The 27020-nt window shown below is 36.1% G+C and overlaps 1 protein-coding gene across 12 annotated transcripts in view; it reads right to left on the reverse strand.

Moving 5' to 3' along the window:
• Positions 1 to 27020, reverse strand: part of MYCBP2 (MYC binding protein 2) — a 283680-nt gene that overhangs the window by 235029 nt on the left and 21631 nt on the right. For all 12 annotated transcript variants that reach the window (XM_042978630.1, XM_042978658.1, XM_042978633.1 and 9 more), the window contains exons 2-3: positions 18910 to 18985; positions 7091 to 7306 (exon numbers count right to left, since the gene is read on the reverse strand). In XM_042978630.1, coding sequence (XP_042834564.1) covers positions 7091 to 7306; positions 18910 to 18985 — 292 coding nt within the window. The remainder of the gene's footprint in view (positions 1 to 7090; positions 7307 to 18909; positions 18986 to 27020) is intronic.

Below are 27020 nucleotides of genomic sequence, written 5' to 3' on the forward strand. Positions count from 1 at the left end.
TCCTGTGGTCTCCTTATAGACAAGGAGCATGATAGGCATATAATAAATATTTAATTACTCTCCGTTGTGTGCTAAAAACCACTGCAAATCAGAAATAGATTTTCCAGACAATGGTCAAATCAGTTGCAGGCAAGTCACTTGCAGTTCTGATTATCATTTGCAAGGTTTCTGAAGAATACAGACATGACTGAGAAGTTAAACTAGTAGGACTGTCTTTAGAGAAGTTATCTAAAATACTAGCGGACTTAATTATAGCCAAGATTACAGAGGTGGCCTGTATAGAGTTTCAATTGATTAAATGCACTAAGCAGTGAAAATTTTCCAGTTGATATAGTTTCTTTTCCTGAAACACACTAGAAAGTAAAAACATGCTGTTCAAGATTTCTATCTGCTTATGCACTTATAGGAAATGAATCTGAACTCAAAGATCTCCTAAGCACAAAATATAGGGCTCTGTTCTGAGGCCAATGGGAAACTACTCTACCCTTTCAGTCTTCAAAAATGCTTATTCTACTGCTACCAATCATGACTTTTCAAAGTTCAAAGGAGACTCTTCACAGATAACATTTTTAGCTACGGTTTATTTATATAAGATTCCTATGGTAACAGAGAAAGTACTGAACCTTACCAAAAAAGAGTGAGGCTACTTACTGAACAAGTTCCTGAGCTGTCTCTCTGGTAAGTTCAGGGCATAATAACAAATATATTAAAATAGGCAACTCAGATACGCTGCTTAGGAACAGAGCACTAGCTGGTTTTGGTAAGCCCATAAAATGTTAGCCAAATGATCAGGAAAGAGAAATTACCCACCTATCTAGGTTAACCACTATAGATTCTCATCTGCACCTTACTTCATAAAAAATTTTTTTAATAAGGGGGAAAATTAATTTGTTTCCAGAATATTGATATGTTTTCAAAATACAATAAAATAAAAATCAACTTCAAGTTTTCCAATCATATTTAGCTTTGAATTATTGAGCAGAGGAATAAAAGTTGTTGTGAAATAAGTTTGTTTGTGTTTGTTTTTGAGGTTTGGCTGAGAACATTTTATCATACGTATGAACTCTGAAATTATACTTTACACACTGAATCCTGTCTTACAGTCACTGAGAACATACTGTACTTTCTCCCCACTCAATATTGGGAAGGAAGAGTATAAGGAAAAAAAATATAGCACAGCAAATATAGTATGATTTCATTTGTGCAGAAATAATATACTTTTAATGTATATATATATAAATGTTTATAGTGGGTATGTTTTGGTTAATAGGAATTTAAGAGGGATTTCTAATTTTTAATTTCTATTTCCTCTTTGTAAAAATGTTCTGCATTTTTCAAACTATCTACAATATATACTGCCTTTATAATTAGCAACATAAATAAATGTGACTTTTAAACAGAGTAGTTGATTATAGTAATTAAATACACTAAGCTTCGGTACTTTCAATGAAAAACCATAACTACCCAACACACAGTCTTCCACTTCTCTTCCGAAAATAACCTTTTATATTCACTAAATAAATTTACTGAATTTTCCCTTTACAGCTACTTTCAAATAATTAAATCCTGAAGGCTCTCTATTACACTTAAAGGAACACAAAACCCAAATAACTATCTGATACAGCCAGTCCAATGTCACTGCTGAGAAAAGTGAGATAAAAACATGCTTGGCCAAAGAAAAATAACATAATGAGTCTTTCAAGGTTTTATTTTGCTCTCGTCAAATCATATATTTCCAAAAGTGATTTTATTATTTCACTAGCAAGTATGAGCATAAAAGTTTAGTTACATCACATTTAGATTAATAATTTTTTAATAAATTTTACCTTGTTCTATTAAAAAGTCCTAGAGGAAAGGGATGGGAGGGGCAAAACAGGTGAGGAGGATTAACAAGTACAAACTTCCAGTTATAAATAAGTAAGTCCTGAAGATGAAAAGTACAGCCTAGGAAATATCACCAATAATACTGTAATAAATGTTGTGTGGTGACAGATGGTGACTACATTTATCATGGTGAACATTTCAAAATATACAGAATTACTGAATTACTATGTCAGACACCTGAAACCAGTACAACACTGTACGTCAACTATACACTAATGATTTTTTAAAAAGTCCTAGAATCTATTCTAATACTTCCAGAATCCATTTGAAAAAAATTCAAGAGGAAATCAAAAGTAGGTTTATATACTACCACCGAGGGAAGTACACTGCTTTCCAAAATTTTTTATATAAAGCAAATATTTGGTAGATATGACATTTACAAATAATGAAAAATAAAAATCTAGAAGGGAGCAAAAGGAAGAGTGGAAGAAGAGCAGCAGCAGAGGAGGAGGAGGACAAAAAGAAGAGGAAGAATTCTGCTTCTCAAAAGGTCTGGGTGTGAGATGTCTAAGCAGTATCCTCTAACATACAAATTTATCTATGACTATTACCATCTTCTTCCCTTCTCTTTACACCCAAAAGTGTTCTCACAACTTTTCAAAACTAACAATTTTTTTTTTACATTTATGTATTTTTGAGAGAGAGAGAGAGACAGAGCACGAGTGGGGGAGGGGCAGAGAGCGAAAGAAACAGAATTTGAAGCAGGCTCCAGGCTCTGAGCTGTCAGCATAGAGCCCAACGTGGGGCTCAAACTCACAAACCGTGAGACCATGACCTGAGCCGAAGTCAGACGCTTAACCGACTAAGCCACCCAGGAGCCACTGAAACTAACAATTTTTAAGTGATGCTCTTGATCCCACCCCCATCCTATCTCTAACAGAATTTTATTTTACCTTCCCCCACACTGTGACAGTCCGCAAGTCTCTATTTTTAGCTGGGACCTTTCTTTGGAACTTCAGCCCTATATAGTATACACAGGACACCTCACAGGTACCTCAAACTCAGTAAAGAGAACTAAACATCATCATCATCCCAACAAAGCACTGCTTCTTCTCCAGTTCCCCCTCTTGCAGTAAATGACATTGCCACCAGAAACTTCAGAAGTATGTTTCGATTCCACTTTCTCTTTCAGCCTTCATAATCAACTAATTACCAATTCTGTCAATTCTGCTTCCTTAACATTTCCTGTAACCCAAACACCACCACTAGCAACCTTCAGTAACGCTTCCGGGACAAATGCAATAGCTGCCTAACTGATCCCTCTGCTCTAAACTTACCACCCTCTATGGTTTGTCTTACTAGCACCCAAGTAATTTTACTAAAATACAAGTCTGATCAAACTCTTTTGCTTAAAATCTTCAGTATTTCCAAATCACAAGACAAAATCTGAAAGTGGGTGCATGACACAGAAGGCCCTTCACAATCTAGTTCCTGCTCTCAGCCTCTTGCCCTATTCAGCTATTCCACTCTAGCTAAAAACAGATCACGTGTACTTTTGTAATGGTGCTGCTCCCTCCGCCTGTAAGTGCATCTACAGTCAGTGCTGCATCCGTACCCACGGTGTTCCACTACACCCAGCATGCCCTAGTAATCCTTAAGTCACTAGACATGTCTGGTATCCCCTACCAGACATAACTTTCTTGAGGGTAGGGACCGTGTCTCATCATTATTTTGTTCCCAGGGCCTAATATACTGCTTGCTATAACTCAAAAAGAATTTAAAAGCAAATAAACTTAAGAAATAAATAAGTAAGTCTATGTAAGTCTATATCTTTTAACAAAATACATGGCATGATGAGCCTCAAATAAGACTGGGAAGTATGAATCCCAACAATAACAACTAAAAATTATGCAGTTATAGGGACACCCAGGTGGCTCAGTCAGTTAAACATCCAACTCTTGATTTTGGCTCAGGTCATAATCTCACAGTGAGCCCTGTGTTGGACTCCATGCTCAGTATGGAGCCTGCTTAGGAAAGATTCTCTCTCTACCTCTCTCTCTTTCTCTCTCTGCACCTTCCTTGTGCTCTTGCTCTCTCTCTCAAAAAAAAAAAAACAAACCAAAAATCAAAAACCAAAAAAACTATGTAGTTATAAAGCATGGAACACTATAGGGAATCTGGAAGTCAGATAGTGAAAGATGGTTTGAGCTGGGTAAAAACTGTGTTTTAGGTAAAAACCTTAATATGAAGCATTTAGGTGGGGGTAAGAAAGTCCCCCTTTTTTTAAAATGTTTACTTATTTTTGAGAGAGAGAATGTGTGTGTGTGCAAGTGGTGGAGGGGCAGAGAGAGATGGGAGAGACAGAATCTGAAGCAGGCTCCAGGTTCCAAGCTGTCAGCACAGAGCCCGATATGGGGCTCAAACCCATGAACCGTGAGATCATGACCTGAGCAAAAGTCGGATGCTTAACTGACTGAATCACCCAGGTGTCCCAAGTCGTTTTTAAAATATCAATGACTGGAGTGCCTACGTGGCTCAGTCAGTTAGGCGTCCAGCTATTGATTTGGGTTCAGGTCATCATCTCATGGTTTGTGAGTTCAAGCTCTGTGTCTCTGCACTATCAGTGCAGAGCCTGCTTGGGATTCATTCTCTCTCTCTCTTTCTCTCTCTCTCTCTCTCTCTCTCTCTCTCTTTCTCTCTCTCAAAATAAATAAACTTTACAAAATATCAATGATTGCTGACCTACAAAAAAACAAAAAGCAAAGAAAACCCTGACAAGTAAAATCTACACAATAATCAAATGCAATTTAACTTTTAAAATTCAAATAGAAGGGACGACTGTGTGGCTCAGTCAGTTAAGTGTCTGACTTCAGCTCAGGTCATGACCTCGTGGTTTGGGAGTTCGAGACCCGAGTCAGGCTCTGTGCTGACAGCTCAGAGCCTGAAGCCTGCTTCAGATTCTGTGTCTCCCTCTCTCTCTCTGCCCCTCTCCTACTCACGCTCTGTCTCTGTCTCTCTCAAAAATAAATAAACATTAAAAAAAAAATTCAAATAGAAAATTAAATTGCATCAAAATGATACTTTAGCAACAAATAAAAGCTGTCTTAATTATGTGAGAGAAGAGCAGTGGGAGAGGAAAAAAACTCAGTGAAAAGAAGGAAAGCAACAGCCACACATGTAGGCAAGAAGAACAAGAGAGGAACAATTGCAAAGAAAAGGAAGGAACTGATGTAGAAGAGTAGCATCTGGAGCAGAAGGGTCAAAGGAAAAGAAAAATGCTAACGTTTCTCACCTGCCCTTAAATTCTCATCTCCTCAAGTCCTACAGGCCTCATTTCTTCTGTGTCGGTCCTTCATGGCATGCAAATGGCTGCCAAAAACATCACCTGGAAGTTTCATTCCCCACCCACGCCCTAACCCACAGCATTTTGAACGCCTCTGCATAAAGGCATCTCAGCACTTCTTCCCCTCTCATTGGTCACATGATCTCACTGACTTTCCAGAAGTTTATTTCCTTGGACATAAAGTATTTATTAATAAATTGAGGAGTTCCTTGAAAAGCAACTCAAATTCATTTGCACCTACACAATTTCTTGTTTTCACCTAACCTGATACTTACAACTATACCTATAATTTACTCACACACTTGTATTTGACATTTGTTAACTCACTGCATCTTCACTACAACCCTGTGAGGTATATATTATCTCCATTTCATAGATGACAAAATGGAGGCACAGATAAGTCAAATAACTTCCCCAGCATTACACAGTTATTTTTAAGGGTGAGTATTTGAACGCAGGCAGTTTGACTCCACTGCCCAGGTTCTTAATCACTATACCCGGTTTCCTGATGTGTCAGTACTTGATGGAAAACTCTTTACCTAGAGGAGCTTACACAGAAAAGATAAGCTTATTTGTTTTAAGAAGAAGAAAGGAGCCAATAGAGAAGTTATACTTAAGGACACTGGAGAGAAACGGGCTAAAGGAAGAAGAGTCCCAAGAAGAACACTTAAAGATGGTTGACTAAAAGGCTGAGGAAGTTCACAAAACTTCTCTTACTCTATGAAACAGGAAGCAAGCCATCTGCTGAGAATAAGGTGAGAAGAATGTAACAGTACTGATTAAGGGCTGTGGTGCACTTAGGAATAGCCACCATGAAATATGGCAAAATATTTGCATGATATTTGCATGATAGCTCCTGTGTGTATGTATAAAAGTTTTTAAGGCATAGCTTTAAGGTATCAGTTTAGTAAAAACATTGGCATGATAGCTCCTGTGTGTATGTATAAAAAAGTTTTTAAGGCACAGCTTTAAGGTATCAGTTTAGTAAAAAGGCAACATACTGAACCATTTTATGATAAAGGAAATCATTTAAAAATGTTTACATTTAGAAAAAGGCAATATACATATAAATCATTTATGTTAGATACCCCTTTAAAAATATGTCTATATTGTCACTATTCTTTTGTTAGAAATACTAACTATACCTACAATGTAGAAAAAATACCATATATACAATAACATTACAGTCTTGAAATACACTAACACTTAAATAGAAGAGAGTACCTTAAGAATAGTTTGTTCTACTATAGTACATGCTTCTTTAACACCAATTAGCTTACATGTCTCTGGTAAATAAGGGAGTGATATCAGAACAATGTAGAAGTTTTGTTGCTTCATATGTAATTTTTTCCTAGGCAAGGAGAGCCAAAATAGCAAGAGTACAATCATAACCTAAGGAAGAAAAGGCAAAAAGCTCTCAACTCAGCAGCTGCACAGCCAGGAGCCCTCCTAGTTCTATTTGAAGAAAAATAAAAATGCATACCTGTACACAAGGCTCCCTCCCCAGAAGGAAGCACCCCCAGCTTACTATGGCTCTCGGCTGGTGGTAGTTTGCAGTTCTGCTTACGCCCACCTTAATGGCAGCCCACTGGCTCAGAGCTCCACTTCTAGCTGCAATGGCTCAGTGCTTACAAGCCTCCATTTCCACTCTACTGCTTTTGTACATTTTTAAAAGCCCCTGATCTTTCTTCCTGGGCTGTCAAGTATTCTCCACTGGGTTACCAATTATTGATTTTGTTAGCACTCCAGTTATAAAGATGCATAGAGTTTTCCTGGTCTGCCCCAAACCTATTTTTACCCATCAGCCCTATTACTTTTGAGTGCACAATTTTATTTAAAAACAAGGTATTTTAGCAATGCAAATATATGTACTATAGCCCAAACACCTGTGGTTATCCATCCAAGTGGAATTTAGTGACTTACCTTTGGAAGCTTGATAGGGGGCTCTTTGGATTCCTCCTCTTCATCACTATCTGATTCTCCACTCTGCACAGAGTTCTTAGATGCAGCTGCCAATGATGTTTCCTTTTTCTGCCATTCCAGAACGCAATGGCGTACATTGCAATAAATATTGAAAGCAGAAGGATTGCTATGTAATTTGATATCTGGTATGATTACCGTATTCTCCAAGTTTTCAGACTGAAATAGAAGATATAATATTTCAATTCTATATTCCTTCGCATCATCACCAATTCTCATTTTATATAAAAGATTAAAGATTAGAAATGCTGGATAACTTGTATAAGTCAAATAAGTGACATAGCAAGACAATCTAAGTCTACTGATTCAACTTATAGTAAGTACCCTTTCTTCTACACTTTACTACTCTCTAAGTAACACAGCAATAACCCAACTGACAAGGGCTGGAGAATGGCAAAAAGACTAATAGGAATACCTTTTTATTCCATGATAGGAATAAAACCAACAAAGTGTAACTGTTGAGTATCACAGAATATTAATTTTGTGCTCTTCTAAGGAACATCAGATGTATTAGAGTCTCGATGACCTAGTACAAACGTTGAATTACATTTTGATAGCTTTAAAAGTACATTTAGGGACTTAAACAGAAATCAGAACTAAAAACCAAACAAACTTTAATTTTAGTCAATTCTTCCAATTTCATTCTAATTTAAATAGTAGTAATGTTAAGAAATTAGATTTCTGGGGGTGCCTGGGTGGCTCAGTCGGTAAGCGTTCCACTTCCGTTCAGGTCATGATCTCACGGTTCATGAGTTCGAGCCTCGCATCAGGCTCTGTGCTGACAGCTCAGAGCCTGGAGCCTGCTTCAGATTCTGTGTCTCCCTCTCTCTCTCTCCTCCTCCCCTACTCACACACTCTCTCTCTCTCTCTCAAAAATAAATAAACATTAAAAAAATTAAAAAAAGAAAAGAAATTAGATTTCTGTAGATTATGGATATATGCTTTCCTGAAGATCTCCTAGCTATCAATCTTGATAAATAATAAAAATCACATGCTTGGTAATTTGTTAGAACTTAGTCAGTTTCTGTTCTGACCCAGCATTTTAGTCAGCAAGCCACAATCACACTTTTGAGAACAACATTTACACTATAAATATACAGAACTGGTTTAAGATATTCTATTAATGCAAGTTCCAAAAATTGGAGTATATCCAAGAAGTATCCAAGATAAATAAGATGACACCTCAAGTACCAAAAACACTTGGTTTCAAAATTCTATCCTTCTTCCATAAATAATTAGGGAAAAAGTGTAATACTCCTTGTTAGAAAAAATATGTACTGAAGTTAATTGATAAATAATGTGTAAGTATGTATTCCAAACACACTAAAAACAAGCAATTATTAGCAATCCAAATCTAAGAACATATGAAAAAGGTAATGCATGATGATCAACCAAAAAACCGGCTGGTAACAACACTGGAAAAGTAATTAGTAATTCCTCATACTAACAAAAATAAGAAGAGAAGAAAACAGATGATATCCTAAATAAACATGGAAAAAGCATCTGACACAAATCAAACACCTATTCATGATAAAAAGTGTATGTAAACTAGGAATAAAAGAAAATTTCTAAAAATGGATAAAGGGTATCTATGAAATACCCACCGCTAACATAGTAAAAGACTAAATTCCTGTACCCTAAGATGCAAACAAGAAAAAGATATCTATTCTCAGCAATATGATTCAACATTATACTAGATATGCTAGTGTGATAAGCCAAGAAATAGAAATACAAATTATAGTTAGAAAGGAAAATATCTACTAGAAAACAAACGTCTTCATTTCCAGAAGACATGGAGAGATTCTTAAGACATCTGCAAAAAAAGCCACTAGAAATAATGTGTGGATTTAGCAAAGTCACAGGATACCAGATCAATATTTTAAATAAGAAAGAGTTAATGTATCTACATACTAGGAATGAACAACTGGAATATGAAATTAAAAAAAATAATAGCATTAAGGTTACAGACTGGGAGAAAGTATCTGCAAAACATATACCTGACAAAAGACTATCATGCAGAATATATAAAGAATTTTCAAAACTCAACAGTAAAAAACAAACAAATAAGCCATTCAATTTAGAAAACGGGCAAAAGACATGAACAGGCATGTCACCAAAGAAGATTCACGGAAGGCAAACAAGTTCACTATAGTGACCCGTTAGGAAAATGCAAATTAAAACAAAATGAGAAAATGCACAAACCTATCAAACTGGCTAGAATAAAACATAATGACAACATCAAATGCTAGTGAAGATGTGGAGAAAATCTCTTATACATTGTTAATCGGAAAGTAAAATGATACAGCCACTCTGGAAAAATGTATGGCAGTTTCCCACAAAATTAAATATGTATTTACAGTACAATCCAGCAATTGCATTGTTGGGCATTTATACCAAAGAAATAAAAACTTATGTTCATTCAAAAACCAGCATGTGAATATTCATACGAGTTTTATTCAAAATAACCCAAAACAAGAAACGCAGATGTCCTTTAATGGGTGAATGGTTACACAAACTATGATGTAATCTTTACCATGGAATACTTACTCAGCAATAAAAAGGTACAAACATGATATATGCAAAGACCTGCATAAATGTCAAGGGAATTATGCTGAGTGACAACAGCCAGTTCCTATGATTAAATGTATATATCATTCCTTAAATGACAAAATTATAGAAATAGAGAACAGATTGGTGATTGTCAGAGGTTAGGGAGAGGGTGAGTGCAGGGGAATGTCTGTGGCTATACAGGAGTAGCAAAAACAATCCTTGTGATGGAACTCTTCTATATATTGACTGTGGTAATGGTCCACAGATCCACACATGTGACACAATTGCATAGAACTAAATATATATACACATACACAAATAAGTACATGTAAAACTGGTGAAATCTGAATAAGATCAGTAGGTTGGATCAATATCAATTTCCTGGTTCTGATATTTACTATACTTATGCAATACCTTAGCAACTTGGGAAAATGAGTGATGGGTATACAGGATCTCTGTATTACTTTTTACAACTGCATTATTATAATCATCTCAAAATTTAAAAAAAATGAAATTAACAGCAGTTAAATTTAATAAAATTATGTGCAAGCTCTGTACACTGAAAACCAAAATAACACTGCTGGGAGTAATTAAAAAAAACTTAAGTAAAGAGAATAGAAATAAACTATATTCATTAATAGAAGATTCAGTATCATTAAAATGGCAACTCTTCCTCAAATCCACAAATTCAATACAACCTCAATAAAAATTCCAGAGACTTTTAAAAACAGAATTGACAAGCTGATTCTAAAATTTAAACAGAAATGTAAAAGACCTAAGTAACTAAAGCAACTTTTTAAAAAGACCGAAGTTGGAAGACATATGACGTGAATTCAAAACTACTGTAAAGAAGACAGTATGGTATTGGTATAAAGACAGATATTTAGATCAAGTAAACAAAAAAATTGCAGAAATAGGTTCAAACAAAAATGGTCAACTGAATTTTTACAAAGATACCAAGAAAATTAATAGAAAAAGATAAGTTTTTTTAAAACTGATGCCAATTAACTGAATACCAATACAAGAAAAAAATGAACATCAACCTTATTTCATACCATACACAAAAATTAACTGGAAATGTATCACAAACCTAAGTATAGCATCTAAAACTATAAAATCTCTATAAGAAAATATAGAAAAAAATCTATGTGGCAGCACCTGGGTGGCGCAGTCAGTTAAGTGTCTGGCTCTTGATTTTGGCTCAGGTCATGATCTCGCTGTTTGAGTTTGAGACCCACATCAGGCTCTGTGCTGACAGTGCAGACCCTGCGTGGGATTCTCTGTCTCTCCCTCTCTCTCTGTCCCTCCCCTGCTTGCCCACGCATCCTCTCTCAAAATAAATAAATAAACTAAAAACAAAACAAAACAAAACAAAACAAAACAAAATCTATGTGACCTTGGGACAAAGATTTCTTAGAATACAAAATACGTGAATCATATATATAAAAATCAATACATGTATAAAACTTCAAAACTTTTGTTCTTCTAAAGCACTATATAAAAAAAAAGAAAAGCAAGCCACAGAACAGGACGAATTGTTTGTGATACAGATATCTGACAAAGGACTTGTATCTAGAATACATGAAGAACTCTGACAATTCCATAATAAGACAGTAAGAAAGAAAGAAAGAAAGAAAGAAAGAAAGAAAGAAAGAAAGAAAGAAAGACAGACAGACAAAGGAGGCAATGGGGAGCCTGGTTGGCTTAGTTGGTTAAACGTATGACTCTTGATTTCAGCTCAGGCCATGATCTCATGCTTCATGAGACAGAGCCCTGTGTCAGGCTCTGCGCTGATGACATAGAAACTGTTTAGGATTCTCTGTCTCCCGCTCTCTGCCCATCCCCTGCTCATTCTCTCTCTCTCAGAATAAATAAACTTAAAAAAAAAAAAAAGATGGAAGATATGAAAGACATTTCACAATAAAAGGATATGAATAGCCAAAAGCATATGAAAAGATGTTCACATTATTAGTCATTAGAAAAAAGCAAGCTAAAACCACAGTGAAATACCCCTATATACTTAGAATGACTAAAATTTTAAAAGCCTAACAGTACCATGCATTTGCAAAGATGTAAGACAAGTGGATTTCTCATACACTGCTGGTGGAAGAATAAAATGCAATAATCATTTTGAAAAATAGTTTGAACAGTTTCTTAACAGGTTAAACATTCATCTACCATGCCACCCACAAGGAAAGAGTTTACAATGCAGGTATGATTAATTAGTCCTTGTATTTTCCCAAGGGAACCAGGACTGATTGTTGGCCAATCCTTAGGAATGTGGTCTTTAGAGTTTTCTTTATGTTGGTTATTGATGATTTTGTAATATACACTAGAGCAATGGACTTTGCCTACTGGCTTGTCTAATTGCTTTGCACAAACATCAAGACTGATGATGTATGCCTGAGTTTCATGTACCATGGCTGGCTGCACAGCAGGACATGTCTATGTGTGAACCAGATCCCTCATAAAAGTCTCAGATCCTAAGATTGGAATGGGGTTCCCAGGCAGAAACATTCCATACATATCCTTATAGTTCACTGCCATAAAGAAAGCATGCCCTATGTGCTCAGACAAGGGAGGACTAGAAAACCTATGCCTTAAGTCCCTATATACCACTAATACATTTCTTTTTGCTGCTACCTATCTCTACCTTTGGTTGTAATAAATCTTAACCATTAATATAAGCTGCTTTTGATACTTATGAGTCTCCTGGCAAATCATAGAAGGAAACACCACCTACTCATTCTACTTCCAGGTATTTATCCCTCAAGAAACCAAACCAAAACAAAACAAACAAAAACATATATCTGCACAAAGACTAGTACACAAATATACAAAGCAGGTTCATTTGTGATAGCCAAAAACTGGAAACCTCAAACTGTCCATCAATAGGTGAAAAAAAAAAAAAAAAGAATTAACTGTTAATATATACAACTACATGGCCACAACTCAAAATCATTATGCTGAGGGAAAGAAGCCAGATACAAAAGAGTACATACTACATGATCACATTTATATGAAATTCTATAAAGTAAAAATTAATTTATAATGACAAAGTATATTCATGGTTGCCTAGAGCCAAAGCGGTAGGGAGAGACAGAATGTAACAAAGGATAAGGAAATGCTTGAGGATGATGGAAATTTTCTAAACCTTGATTATATATTTCAAAACTTGCTGAATTATACACATTAAATCCCTGTCTCAGGTTCTGCTATTAAATATCCCAACCTAAGACAGGCATGTTTGGTAGCAAAATGATGAGTAAGTTTCCTGTGTAATGGACTTAATTTCTTCTCTAAGAAAGTGAAGTCATTTGCTAGAGGGCAGTATTTATCATAAGTTGGAGGAGAGTGGCAAAGGTTTGAAACAGTCATAGCAGAACTACTTGATCAAAAAGAAGAAGAAGAAGAAGAAGAAGAAGAAGAAGAAGAAGAAGAAGAGGAGGAGGAGGAGGAGGAGGAGGAGGAAGAAGACGACGACAGTCTAGCTATGCAAGATCCTTTTGAGATTGGTTCTCATGTATGTATACTGGTATCAACTGCTAACTCCTTTTAGCAGGTACTCACCTGCAAGGAAAAAGAAAACAGCTGGATTTGTATAGGATTAAATTTTATCAGATGAGTGCAACACAGCGGGGAAAGGAAGATGTGGCAAGCAGAATAATGACATCCAAAAGTATCTTCCCCTTAGTCCCTGGAACCTGGGAATGTGTTGCCTTACATGAAAGGGCCCTTGCAGAAGTGAATACATTATACATCTTGAGATGGAGAGATTATTCTGGATTACCTGGGTGGGCCCAATGTAATATCAAGGGTCCTTATAAATGAGCAAGGGTGGTGGGACAATCAAAGAAGTTGTAACAACAGAAACATGTCAGAGTAATGCAGTGTGAGAGGATAAAACAACCATAGCTGACTTTGAAGGTAGAAAAGGGCATTAACCCAAGGAATGCAGGCAGTGTCTAGAAGCTGGAAAAGGCAAGGGAATAAATTCTCTCCTAGAGCCTCCAGAAGAAATGCAGATTTACTGACACCTTGATTTTAGCACAGTGAGATCCACTTTGGACTCCAGACTTCCAAAATTGTAGGATCATTTGTGTTGTTTTAAGCCATCAAGTTTGTATAATTTGTTACAGCAGCAATAGGGAATTAATACAGATTAAGCAATGTTTTTTTTCTAAAAAGACCGTGCTATCTAAGCTGGATAAAAAGGAAATTGAATCAAGGAGATGGCTAACGGATGAGGAGAAACAGAGGGGCCAATGACAGCAATAAAGAAGGTGATAAAGTAGTGTAGCTAAATGGTATCTTATTTGCTGAAAAGAAATGCTTGTTTTTTTTTTTTTTAAGAAATGCTTGTTATTAAATATATGGGGGGAAAATCTCATTGGCATTATTTAAGTAAGTGTTTTTTAAAAAGATGGTGGATGTGCAGAGAAAGCATTTGACAAAATATAGCATCCTTTCTTGATAAAAACCCTCACGAAAGTAAGGATAGAAGGAGCATACCTCTAGATCATAAAAGCCATATGTGAACGACCCAATACTAATATCATTCTCAATGGGGAAAAACTTTCCCCCTGACAGCTTTCCCCCTAAGGTCAGGAACAAGACACGGATGTCCACTCTCACCACTGTTATTCAACATAGTATTGGAAGTCTTAGCCTCTGCAAGCAGACAACACAAAGAAATGAAAGGCATCCAAATCGGCCAGGAGGAAATCAAACTTTCACTCTTCGCAGATGACATGATACTCTATATGGAAAACCCAAAAGATTCCACCAAAAAACTGCTAGAATTGATTCGTGAATTCAGCAAAGCTGCAGGATATAAAATCAATGCATAGAAATCGATTACATTCCCATACACCAACAATGAAGCAACAGAAAGAGAAATCAAGGAATCGATCCCACTTACAGTTGCACAAAAAAAACCATAAAATACCTAGGAATAAATCTAACCAAAGAGGTGAAAAATCTATACAATGAAAACTATAGAAACCTTACGAAAGAAATTGAAGAAGACACAAAAAAATGGAAAGAGATTCCATGCTCCTGGATAGGAAGAACAAATACTGTTAAAATGTCAGTACTACCCAAAGCAATCTACATATTTAATGCAATCCCTATCAAAATAACACCAGCATTCTTCACAGAGCTAGAACAAATAATCCTAAAATTTGTATGGAACCAGAAAAGACCCCGAATAGCCAAAGCAATCTTGAAAAAGAAAACCAAAGCAGGAAGCATCACAATCCTGGACTTCAAGCTATACCACAAAGCCGTAATCATCAAGACAGTATGGTAATGGCACAAAAACAGACACTCAGATCAATGGAACAGAATAGAGAACCCAGAAATGGACAAAGGTATGGCCAACTAATCTTTGACAAAGCAGGAAAGAATATCCAATGGAATAAAGACAGTCTCTTCAGCAAGTGGTGCTGGGAAAACTGGACAGCAACATGCAGAAGAATGAACCTGGACCACTTTCTTACACCATACACAAAAATAAACTCAAAATGGATGAAAGACTTCAATGTAAGACAGGAAGCCATCAGAATCCTTGAGGAGAAAGCAGGCAAAAACCTCTTTGATCTTGCCTGCAGCAACTTCTTACTCAACATATCTCCAGAGGCAAGGGAAACCAAAGCAAAAATCAACTACTGGGACCTCATCAAAATAAAAAGCTTCTGCACAGCAAAGGAAACAATCAGCAAAACTAAAAGGCAACCTATGGAATGGAGAAGATATTTGCAAATGACATATCAGATAAAGGGTTAGTATCCCAAATCTATTAAGAACTTATCAAACTCAACACCCAAAAAACAAATAATCCAGTGAAGAAATGGGCAGAAGACATGAATAGACACTTCTCGAAAGAAGATATCCAGATGGCCAACTGACACATGAAAAAATGCTCAACATCACTCATCGTCAGGGAAATACAAATCAAAATCACAATGAGATACCACCTCACACCTGTCAGAATGGCTAACATTCACAACTCAGGCAACAACAGATGTTGGTGAGGAGGCGGAGAAAGAGGATCTTTTTTGCAGTGTTGGTGGGAATGCAAGCTAATGCAGCTACTCTGGAAAACAGTATGGAGGTTCCTCAAAAAACTAAAAATAGAACTACCCTATGACCCAGCAATTGCACTACTAGGCATTTATCCAAGGGATACAGGTGTGCCGTTTCGAAGGGACACATGCACCCCCATGTTTATGGCAGCACTATGAACAACAGCCAAAGTATGGAAAGAGCCCCAGTGTCCATCGATGGATGAATGGATAAAGAAGATGTGGAGGGGCACCTGGGTGGCGCAGTCGGTTAAGCGTCCGACTTCAGCCAGGTCACGATCTCACGGTCCGTGAGTTCGAGCCCCGCGTCAGGCTCTGGGCTGATGGCTCGGAGCCTGGAGCCTGTTTCAGATTCTGTGTCTCCCTCTCTCTCTGCCCCTCCCCCATTCATGCTCTGTCTCTCTCTGTCCCAAAAAAAAAAAAAAAAAAAACGTTGAAAAAAAAAATTAAAAAAAAAAAAAGAAGATGTGGTATATATATACAATTGAGTATTACTCGGCAATCAAAAAGAATGAAATCTTGCTGTTTGCAACTACGTGGATAGAACTGGAGGGTATTTGTAAAATTAGTAAGAGAAAGACAAATATCATATGACTTCACTCATATGAGGACTTTAAGAGACAAAACAGATGAACATAAGGGAAGGGAAACAAACATAATATAAAAACAGGGAGGGGGACAAAACAGAAGAGACTCATAAATATGGAGAACAAACTGAGGGTTACCGGAGGGGTTGTTGGAGGGGGGATGGGCTAAAAGAATAAGGTGCACTAAGGAATCTACTCCTGAAATCATTGTTGCACTTTATGCTAACTAATTTGGATGTAAATTAAAAAAATGAAATATTAGGGGCGCCCGGGTGGCTCAGTCGGTTAAGTGTCCGACTTCGGCTCAGGTCATGATCTTGTGGTTCACGAGTTCAAGCCCCGCGTCGGGCTCTGTGCTGACAGCTCGGAGCCTGGAGCCTGCTTCCGATTCTGTGTCTCCCCCTCTCTCTGACCCTCCCCCCATTCATGCTCTGTCTCTCTCTGTCTCAAAAAATAAATAAACGTTAAAAAAAAAAATTTTTTAATGAAATATTAAATAAATAAATAAATATAAAAAATAAAAAGATGGTGGATGAAAAGTAGTCCAGAAACAGTAATTGGGAACAAGGAGACTAACCACATCATTTTATTATTTTATATGCTCATCATAAGCAGAAAATGTTTCTTATTCATCTTTCTATTCTAAATACCCAGCATAATTCCTGCACATAGTCAGCATGCAATTAATGTTTTAGGAATAAATGAGTAACTTCTTTTTGTATCACTCTTATCACAAGCTGCTCCTAAAAAGCAGACATAAAACCTGAGGCCAAGAGAAGGGAGATTTATTACTAAAAGCATAAAGCTAAAGACGGAAATGAAGGGATGAAAGACCTTGACTTCTCACCTCTTCCTGGATATCTTAGGATACCATTTTTAGGAAAATCACCAAATGAAACCTTTAAAGAAATTAAAACAGATTTTTAAGATTCCCATACTCTGACCTTGCACATAACACCAAGAAGTGGAAAAGAAGTAGAGGCTGAAATTCTGAATGACTATGTATCAAATATATTAAGAATGTTCTCCAATTCCCTCTTTTATCCCACAAACAGAAGTAATAAGAAATGATGTAGTTAACATTTATTATTTAGCTGCCCACCCAGCAACACTTTCCTTAGGGTAACCACCCACCTCCCATTTCACATGGCCTGCTCAGTAGGTTGCTGGCCTACCTATCTCCCATCACAGGGTTATAAATGTAACTCAGTCTAACCAAAGTACCCCATCTCCAAGGCCAAAATGAATGATGAAGGTCAATCAAAAATCACACCCGACTTTCTGCTAGAGTAAAGGAGATTGCCTCTTAACCAAAAAAATGCAGTTGGAGCTTCCAGAAGCCTTAGTCCTCAGCCATAGGCAATTAAGTCCACACACAGAAGAAAGCAGAAGCAAGAAATGAAGACACAGAATTGATGACATTACTTAATCCCTGGATCCAGCTGTGTCTCAAGACACAGCCACCAAATAAATTTCATCCCCTACACTTTTACTTTTTGGTTTACTACTAAAAGTACATTTCTCTCAGCTTTAAAATGTAAGAATACTAATTAAGAAGGGCAGGAAACAACTGTTTCTGGAAATTAAATATGATACAGAGGCCAAGCTAAGCTATTGTTTATTTTAAATTTTTTTTTCAACGTTTTTAATTTATTTTTTTTGGGGACAGAGAGAGACAGAGCATGAACGGGTGAGGGGCAGAGAGAAAGGGAGACACAGAATCGGAAACAGGCTCCAGGCTCCGAGCCATCAGCCCAGAGCCTGACGCGGGGCTCGAACTCACGGACCACGAGATCGTGACCTGGCTGAAGTCGGACGCCTAACCGACTGCGCCACCCAGGCGCCCCTAAGCTATTGTTTATTTAACCAAAAGTGGACCTGTTCAGAAATCATAGTTAATGATTCCTCTCTTTCTATTGTCTAGGCTTCTTAGTACTGTTCAAAAGAAAACACACTCCGGTAGAATGTAAAAATGTTTAAGATTTAATTGAGATTTCTGCATTAGATGGAAAAAAGGTCCTTGATCTCTATGGTCTTATCTAATTCAGATATTCTACATTGTCTTTCCTTTTGCACAGCCACCCACCATCAAAAGAGCTCAGAATATAGACATACCAAGATTCTCCCCAATTCATGACATATGGACAGACGTTATGATGAACCCAAATCCACGTCCCAACTCACAGCCAGTTTTACTCAGTTTCTAGAACATGTAGTCAGAGTGTAAAAAAGAGAAGAGAAACGGATATGTTCCCCCAGAGAAGTGTTCAAAGATAATGTGAATAAACTGTAAATAATTTTCAACACCGAGGTATTAACTTCTAGGCTACTGATCATGAAATGTTCAAACATGAAATTAAACAGTGTAACCAAGTAATAAGGGGCTTTTAAAAACTTTAAAAAAAAAGAAAGAAAGAAATGGTTTACTAAAAAGAAAGAAAGAAATGGTTTACTAGTTATACTTTTTTAATCTTGGCATTATAATTCAAATTACTGTATGAAAAAATCCTTACTCCCTATAAATTGCCAGCAGTTTTACCTTGCTTCTTGTCTTCACTTTTGATTTGCTCTTCTGTTTTCTTTTCAACTTTTTCTTATTTAAAATTTTCTTATTCCTAAAAATGGAAAGAACAAATTACAAAAGTTCATATTAGAACATACAAAGCTATGAAAAACAGGTACTTCCAAAGTAGACATTTGAATATTTCTCCTATAAACTTTCTTTTTATGAAACAATATACTCTAGATGTACATATAAGATGTAGCTATTGAAATAATAATACTGGAAAGCTAAGAAACACACATTAAATGATTAAAAATTGAATTCTGCGAATATTTAAAAAAAATTTTTTTAACCTTTATTTTTGAGGGACAGACAGATTGTGAGCAGGGGAGGGGCACACAGAGGGATGGAGACACAGAATCAGAAACAGGCTCCAGGCTCTGAGCAGTAAGCACAGAGCCTGACGCAGGCTCAAACTCACCAGCTGATGAGATCATGACCTAAGCTGAAGTCAAACACTCAACCAAATGAGCAACCCAGGCGCTCCTCTGCAAATATTTTTATAAAACTAAAAAATGTAAAACAGCATCAAATGAAGTTTTAAAAATTTTATTCAACAGTGAGGATGCTAATAAAATATCACATATGTTCCCTTCCCAGAAAAATGTGCTCTTTGTAGTAGTGAAGTCTACAGTGTAAAAAGGGACAGGAGGCACTTTTTACTAAATTACTATAGAAAAAAACCCCAACTCATACTCTTCTCATATTCTCCAGTCAGTTTTTCATTACCTCACAGTCCTAAGACAAAATTATTCTCTAAGCAGATGGAAGCCCCGAATGACTTTGAGAAAGAGACGGGGGGGGGGGGGGGGGGGGGGGGGGGGAAATGTGGCAAAGAATTATAGTGGAAGAAACAAGAGTCAAGGAAAACAATTTATTTTATTTTCATTTAATATTTTTTTATGTCTGCCATGCTGAGGTGCACACTGTTAGTACTAAAAATACAGGACGAAAAAGAAAAAGTTCTTGACCTCAAGGAGCTCAAAGACTTGAATGAAAAACATAGGTTAATAATCTATGAAGAGGATGCTACTGCTATAAAAAAATAGTGAAGAAGAAGAGGAGGACGAGAAAAGGAGGGAGGCGGAGAAAGGGAAGAGAAGCATAGAGGAAGAGAAGGAGGGGAAGGAAGAGATTCTAGATGCTGGAGGTCAAGTCCTTAACACTTGGTAACTAACTTACTGGAAGCTGTGACCAAAACTAAAGTTGGAAGCCTAGGCCACCTGGAGGTAGGGATGTCATTCATAAAAATAGGGAAGTCAAGGGGAACAATTAGTTTCCAAAAAGAAAAAATCGGTTCAGCTTTAAAGATGTTTGAGTTAAAGATACTAAAATGCCAACAAGATAGACATGAACAAGCATATGAAAATTCATCTCTGCCAGTTCCTTCAGCTCCCTAAACCAAAATAATCACAAAATCTTGTCAACTATGTCTTATAAACAGTTCTTGAATCTGTCTACATCGTCTCTACTGCTGCAATTCTTTTTTTTTTTTTTTTAACTGCTGCAATTCTAATAATCTAAGTTACCACCACATCTTGCCTGGTCTACTTCGTTATTCATTTCTGCACATCCACATTTGCCCCACTTCAATTCATTCTTCATATAGGAACCCAAATCAACTTTTAAAAACACAAATCTGAGTAGGTAATTACCTCACTTAAAACCCAACTAGTATCTTCTCAATTCTCTTGGGATAAAGTCCAAAAGCATTGGCACAGTTTAAGAGATCTTTTACCAAGATCTGGCCTCTGCCAGCCTCTCCTTCATTTTGCATCTGCCTCCAACTTATTCATCATACTCCAGGCACAAAAATATCCTTCTAGTTGTCTGACCTGCTAATAAGCTCCTTGGGGGCTTTCACAAAGGTTCTCCCTCTTCCTGGCATTCTCTCCCACATCTTCTGCTAACCACTAGTCAGTCATCTCTGAGGTTCCAATAGAAGTGTCGTTTATTCAGGAATGTCTCAGAGTGGGTTAGTTTCCCTAATATACACTCTCATTTCATTTTACATTTGTGTTTCATTGTGCAATCTCCCACTGTAATTATGTATGAGGTTATGTGTTTAATGCACTACTCCTTCATAAAGCTATAAGCTCCAAAAGTACAGAGGCCATGTCTTTCTTATGCAGTGTTCTAGCCTCTTTGTCCAGAAAAGCACCTAGAACAAAGTACTTAATACTATTTTGAGAGAAAGAGAAAAGCAGGAGGAAAGAGAGAGGAAGGAGAGAAAAGAGGGAAGAAGTTCAGAGCTATGGCTATAAACCTTAAGCTTATAGAGTAAAATAAGCAGAGGACCAAGGATAGATTCATAGATATGCCAATACATTTAAAGGATATGTAGCCAGACATGTCCATTTAGGAGCTATCCATGAGATTATTTTACACAGATTTTGGTGCCAAGTAGGTAATGGAAAAACCATGTGTGTAGGTAAGATTTCCCCAGGATAGCATACTACAAAAGTAAAGAGAAAGACTGATCAATAGTGTCATGTGCTACACATAAACACATACACCTGCTTACAGTCTATTCAACTATGAGCATTGTGGGAGCATGAAGAATGTCTATTTCTTTCTTTCTTTTTGTTTAAAGAATATTTATTTTAACTCTTTACTTTCAATACCAACATCAGTCCCTGACATAAAATGGATGTTCAAGAATTATCACATGAAGAAAAAGTTAACGAAAAAGTAAGGAGTAATTCTCATTATGGTTTAGAAAACCAACGTCTCTTTATACTAGAACGAAATGAGTTATTTGAGCAACAGGTATATGTAACTGCTAAAAGGTTAGTCCCTTCTATACAATTTAGTCAAGGTTCACTCAAAAACAATCTTCAGAGAAGAATACATAAAGCTAAATTAAGATGACTCTCCTGAAGCTTAGTTATCACAGATTTAAATTTTCACAAATATACACCAATATTTTTCTTTTGTTTAATGAACATCTTTAAAGTTCAAATGGCTTTAATATGTATTCCCAAAAATATTTCTTCCTATGCATTTAATTAGTTTGGCATTTAATTAGCTATAACAATGTTAATGAATCTAAACCCACCAATTCCTGAATATAAACAGCTTTTTCCATATTCTCACAAATTGATTTCACTGTGTTTTCTGTTAATTTGGCTTGTTTTAGACTTAGATGTTTATCAAAAAGAGAAAGTAACAAGTTAAAAAGTATATGAAGAAAATTTATAGTCAACATTAGGAAATAAAAATGCTATTTGCTAGTAAGTTAACATCCCGATATATGACTAATGGGAAAGCTTAGCTGAAAACCAAGTTTAAAATAAACTTTTCATGACATCGGAGGATGGATAAAAGGAAAGTTCTAGAAACCAGTCTCGCAAGTTAACAATTTACCTTGGAATTTATGATGATTTAGGATGTTTTAAATTTTAAACCAAATAGGAACTTAATGAAGAATGTCTGGAATTGGTCCTGTAGAATTTTTAATCATTTCACAGAAAGAACCTCACACCAGTGAGATTTTAACCAATTACGGGTGCTAATAGAAGGCAAAAGCTGTTAACATTCTTTAATATTTATTTTAAAAATATTTACTTTAAAAATTCCAAAGAAGCAATTTTAATAGCTACCACTGTTTATGGAAAACCAATTTTTTTCTGCAATATAAGAACAAATGAATTTTGCAAGTTGTTCCATGATACAGATCATTAGTTTTTATATCAGCTTATTACAGAATCTGTTTTCCAACAAAACAAAAATTAGTCATAATTTAGTTTAAAAATGTATCGTCTCTCTGGGGCGCCTGGGTGGCTCAGTCGGTTGAGCGGCCGACTTCAGCTCAGGTCATGATCTCGCAGTCCGTGGGTTCGAGCCCCGCGTCAGGCTCTGTGCTGACAGCTCAGAACCTGGAGCCTGTTTCGGATTCTGTGTCTCCCTCTCTCTGACCCTCCCCCATTCATGCTCTGTCTCTCTCTGTCTCAAAAATAAAATAAACGTTAAAAAAAAAAAATTTAAAAAAAATGTATCGTCTCTCACTCTGAATCTGTATCTTCGTCTGCAAAATAAAACGATGAAGGCAATGATTTCTGAGATGACTAGAGTTTTAATAAATCCAAATTCAAAAAACTTCTGGGATAAGATTTCAAACTTTTGTTTAATTTCCCTTAGTAACAAGAAAGGAAAAATCCCTGGTGTAAGGCAGGAATAGGCAAGTTGTTTTTTGTTTTGTTTGTTTCTGTAAAGGGCTAGATTATAAATATTTTTCATTTTGTAGACTATAGGATCTCTGTTGCAACTACTCAACGATTATAGCCTGAAAGTAGACACAGACAACACATAAACAGACAAGTGTGGTTATATTCCAAACTATTTCAGGACAGTGAAGATTGAATTTCATATAATGTTTATGTGCCACAAAACATTTTTTTTTAAGCTTTTAAAAATGTCAAAACCATTCTTAGTTCACAGGCCATACAAAGCAGGCACTGGACCAATTTGGTCTGTGTGTCATAGTTGGTCGACCCCTGAACTAGAGCATATTTTGATAAACAGGCTCATATCAGAAAGAAAAAAAAATAACTATTAGTATGCAACACAAATAAAACTATTCAAAATAGTCAGTATGCTAATATAAATAAGCATTCTTAAAATTATCTGCCTTTTCATTTCACAAAGATAAACTCCTGACTTCCACTTCCATAAAATAAGATACTAGAGCATTGCTTTTCCTTAAAAAAACTCGACTAGCATAGGAATGCTGTGGAAGTAATTAAGGAGCAGATGAACTAAAACTCCAGAGATGAAAGAGTACTTCAAGGGTGAGCTCAGACCATTGGCATTTTCTTCCATGGGGGTATTAGCAAAGTTTGGGTACAAGTGAGGTCAAATTGAACTTAGTTTAAACAGAGGAACTCTGCTGAAGAAAACCAGGAATTAGTGGTGCTTTAACTAGAATGAGACTGGAAATCTAGAAAGGCTTCAAATACTCAGCCAGTTTCCCCAATGATACAAAGCTTAGTGATGGGATGCTTAAGGATAGGGAAGCTGGGCCAGCAGGACAGAGTCAATTTCCCACAGTCTCCCAATGTCTAGAAGACAGAATCCCAGTGGAGGGAGGAGTGTACTTAATCCATGACTGGACTGAGATTGTCAACATCTCATCCTATTTGACCAACACAGCAAATAGCAAACCTCTCTGAAAGAAAACAACTGTTCTCTTACACATAACGTTAGGCACATAGCATACATATTAAGAGATACATAAAGAAGCAAAATAATGTGACAGATCATCCCAAGAGAAAACCAGACAATCAGGCAGACTCTAGATAATTGGTAACTGAAGTTAAGAGACAAGGATTTAAAATAGATGCAAACATGGAAAAATTGAATGAAATGATGTAATTTTCAACAGAACTTACTAAAAAAAAAAAGGCAAATGGATTTTCTGAAAAGTAAATATTTGAAATTAAGAACTTGTCAAATGATTTTATGAGCAGAATAGACTAGAGGAAAACAGGATTCATGGACTTACAGACAGGCCAAGGGAAAATATCCAAACTCAAACACAGAGAAAAGAATGAGATGAATAAAACAGAAAGTATGAAACATGTGGAACATAATCAAATAGTCTCATAGTCATGTAATTGAAATCCAAGACAGAGAAAAAAAGAATGGACAAAAGCAATATGTGAAGAAATAATTAATGACAATTTTACAAAAGTGAGGAAAGAAATCAACTCAGAGATTCAAGAAACTCAAGGAAATCTCAAGCAGGAAAATGCAAAGAAAACCACACTTAAGCAACCAAATGCTGGGCACAGTCAAATTGCTGAAACAAAGGATAAAGAGAAAATCTTAAAAGCAACAAGAGAAAAAAGATGCACTCAAAGGAACAACAATAAGATTGATAGCTTCCATTCTCTGTGTTGAACAGTGCTGGCAGACACAGAGGGGAGTGGGTAGCAACCTAGAATTATGTGCTTATCAAAAATATCCTTTAAAAATGAAGATAAAAATAGAGATATTTTTAGGACCACAAAAGCTGACATAATTCATTGTCAACATACGAACACTATAAGAAATACAAGGGAAGGTCTTCCTTTAATAATTGTTATGTCACAATTTTAAAAAGGACACAGACCTAAAGTAGAAGAAATGGAGAAAATAATATCCTGAACACAGTGACCGCCCTTGCAAAAAATGTTGGTATGGTTATATTAGTATTTGACAAATTAATTGTCTTTAATGTTTATTAAACTGAGAGAGACAGTATGCAAGCAGGGGAGGGGCAGAGAGGAAGACAGAGAATTCAATGAGGGCACCACGCTGTCAGTGCAGAGCCCGACGCACGGCTCAAACCCACAAACCATGAGATCGTGACTTGAATCAAAGTTGAATGCTTCACTGACTGAGCCATCCAAGTGCCCTGACAAATTAATTTTTAAGGCTAAAAGTATTATTAGAGATGAACTGAGCATTTCATAATGCTAACTGCGCCAATTCAATAGGAAAACCTAGCAATCCCAAATTTGAATGCATCTCATAACAACATAACTTCACAACACATGAAGCAAAATTGAGCAAAGTAAAAGGACAAGGATGAATTCACAATCAAAAGAGCAGATTTCTACATACCTGTCTCTAATTGACAAAGGAAGTAGAGGACAAAACAGCATGGATATAGAAAGACATTAAAACATGATTAATCAACCTAATTAACATACATAGAAAACCACACTTAACAACTGCAGAATGTACATTCTTTTTTTTTTTAAGTTTATTTATTTATTTTGAAAGAGAGAGAGCACCAGCAGGGAAGGCGCAGAAAGAGAGAAGGGGAAAGAGAATCACAGCAGGCTTTGAACTATCAGCATGCAGCCAGATGCAGGGCTGGAACTCACAAACCAGGAGATCATGACCTGAGCAGAAATCAAGAGCCGGATACTTAACCAACTGACCCACCCAGGCGCCCCAAGAATGCACATTCTTTTCTAATGTAAGCAGAATATTTACCAAAATAGGCAACAGTATGCTGAACCACAAACCAAGTCTCAACAAATTTCTAAAACTATGATTGTGATCACAGAACAGTTAGAAACCAAAAGAAAGAAAACTAAGATATTCCCAAATGTTTTAAAATCTTTAAAAAACAAAAGCAAAAACAGGTTTTAAATAACCTATGAGTCAAAGAGCTATAATGGAAAGCTAAAATGGAAATCAGAAAATATTTTCAATTAAATAAAAATGACATATGACATACCAAAACTTGTGAAATGCAGCTAAAGTAGTGCTCAGGGAAAATGTACAGCTTTTTACAAAGATATAAATGCATATAATGAAAAAAGAAATTTTGAAAGTAAATGAGCTAGGCATACAACTTTAGAAACTAGAAAAACAAAAGCACATAAAGAATGTAAAGAAAAGAAAACAAAAGAAAGAACAGATATTACTAAAATAGAAAGCAGACATTCAATAGAGAAAATCAAGGAACCAAAACTAGTTCTCTGAAAAGATTAATACAAGACTGCTCCAGCAAAACTAGTCAGGAAAAAAATAAAATCACAATTACCCATATGAGAAATAAGAAAGAGGACATCACTATGGATGCTGCCCATAAATTTCACAATTTAAATATGAGGACAAATTCCATTGCAAAATATAACTTCTCAATACTAATCAAGGAAAAACAATACAACATCTGAATAGTCCTCTATTAATGACATTGAATCCCTAACCAATATCTTCCCACAAAGAAAACTGTAGACTCAGTGGCTTCACCAGTGAATTCCTTTAAACACTTAATTCACTGGTACATTCTTTCAAACAACTTCAATCTTAAACTAACTCTTCCTAGAATATAAAAAGAAACTTTCCCCAACTCATTTTATGAGACTAGCATAATTCTGATACCAAAATCTGAAAAGAATATTTCAAAATAAGAAAACTTTAAGCCAACATCTCCAATGAACGTAGAAGCAAAAAATACTACATAGCCAAAAAGTGGAAACAACCCAAATGTTCATCAATTGACAATAGATAAACAACATGTGGTACATCCATATAATGGAATATTATTCAGTCATAAAAAAGAAACAAGTAGACACATGCCACATTAT

This window comes from Panthera tigris, chromosome A1, assembly GCF_018350195.1.
Source record: "Panthera tigris isolate Pti1 chromosome A1, P.tigris_Pti1_mat1.1, whole genome shotgun sequence".
Classification (NCBI taxonomy): domain Eukaryota; kingdom Metazoa; phylum Chordata; class Mammalia; order Carnivora; family Felidae; genus Panthera; species Panthera tigris.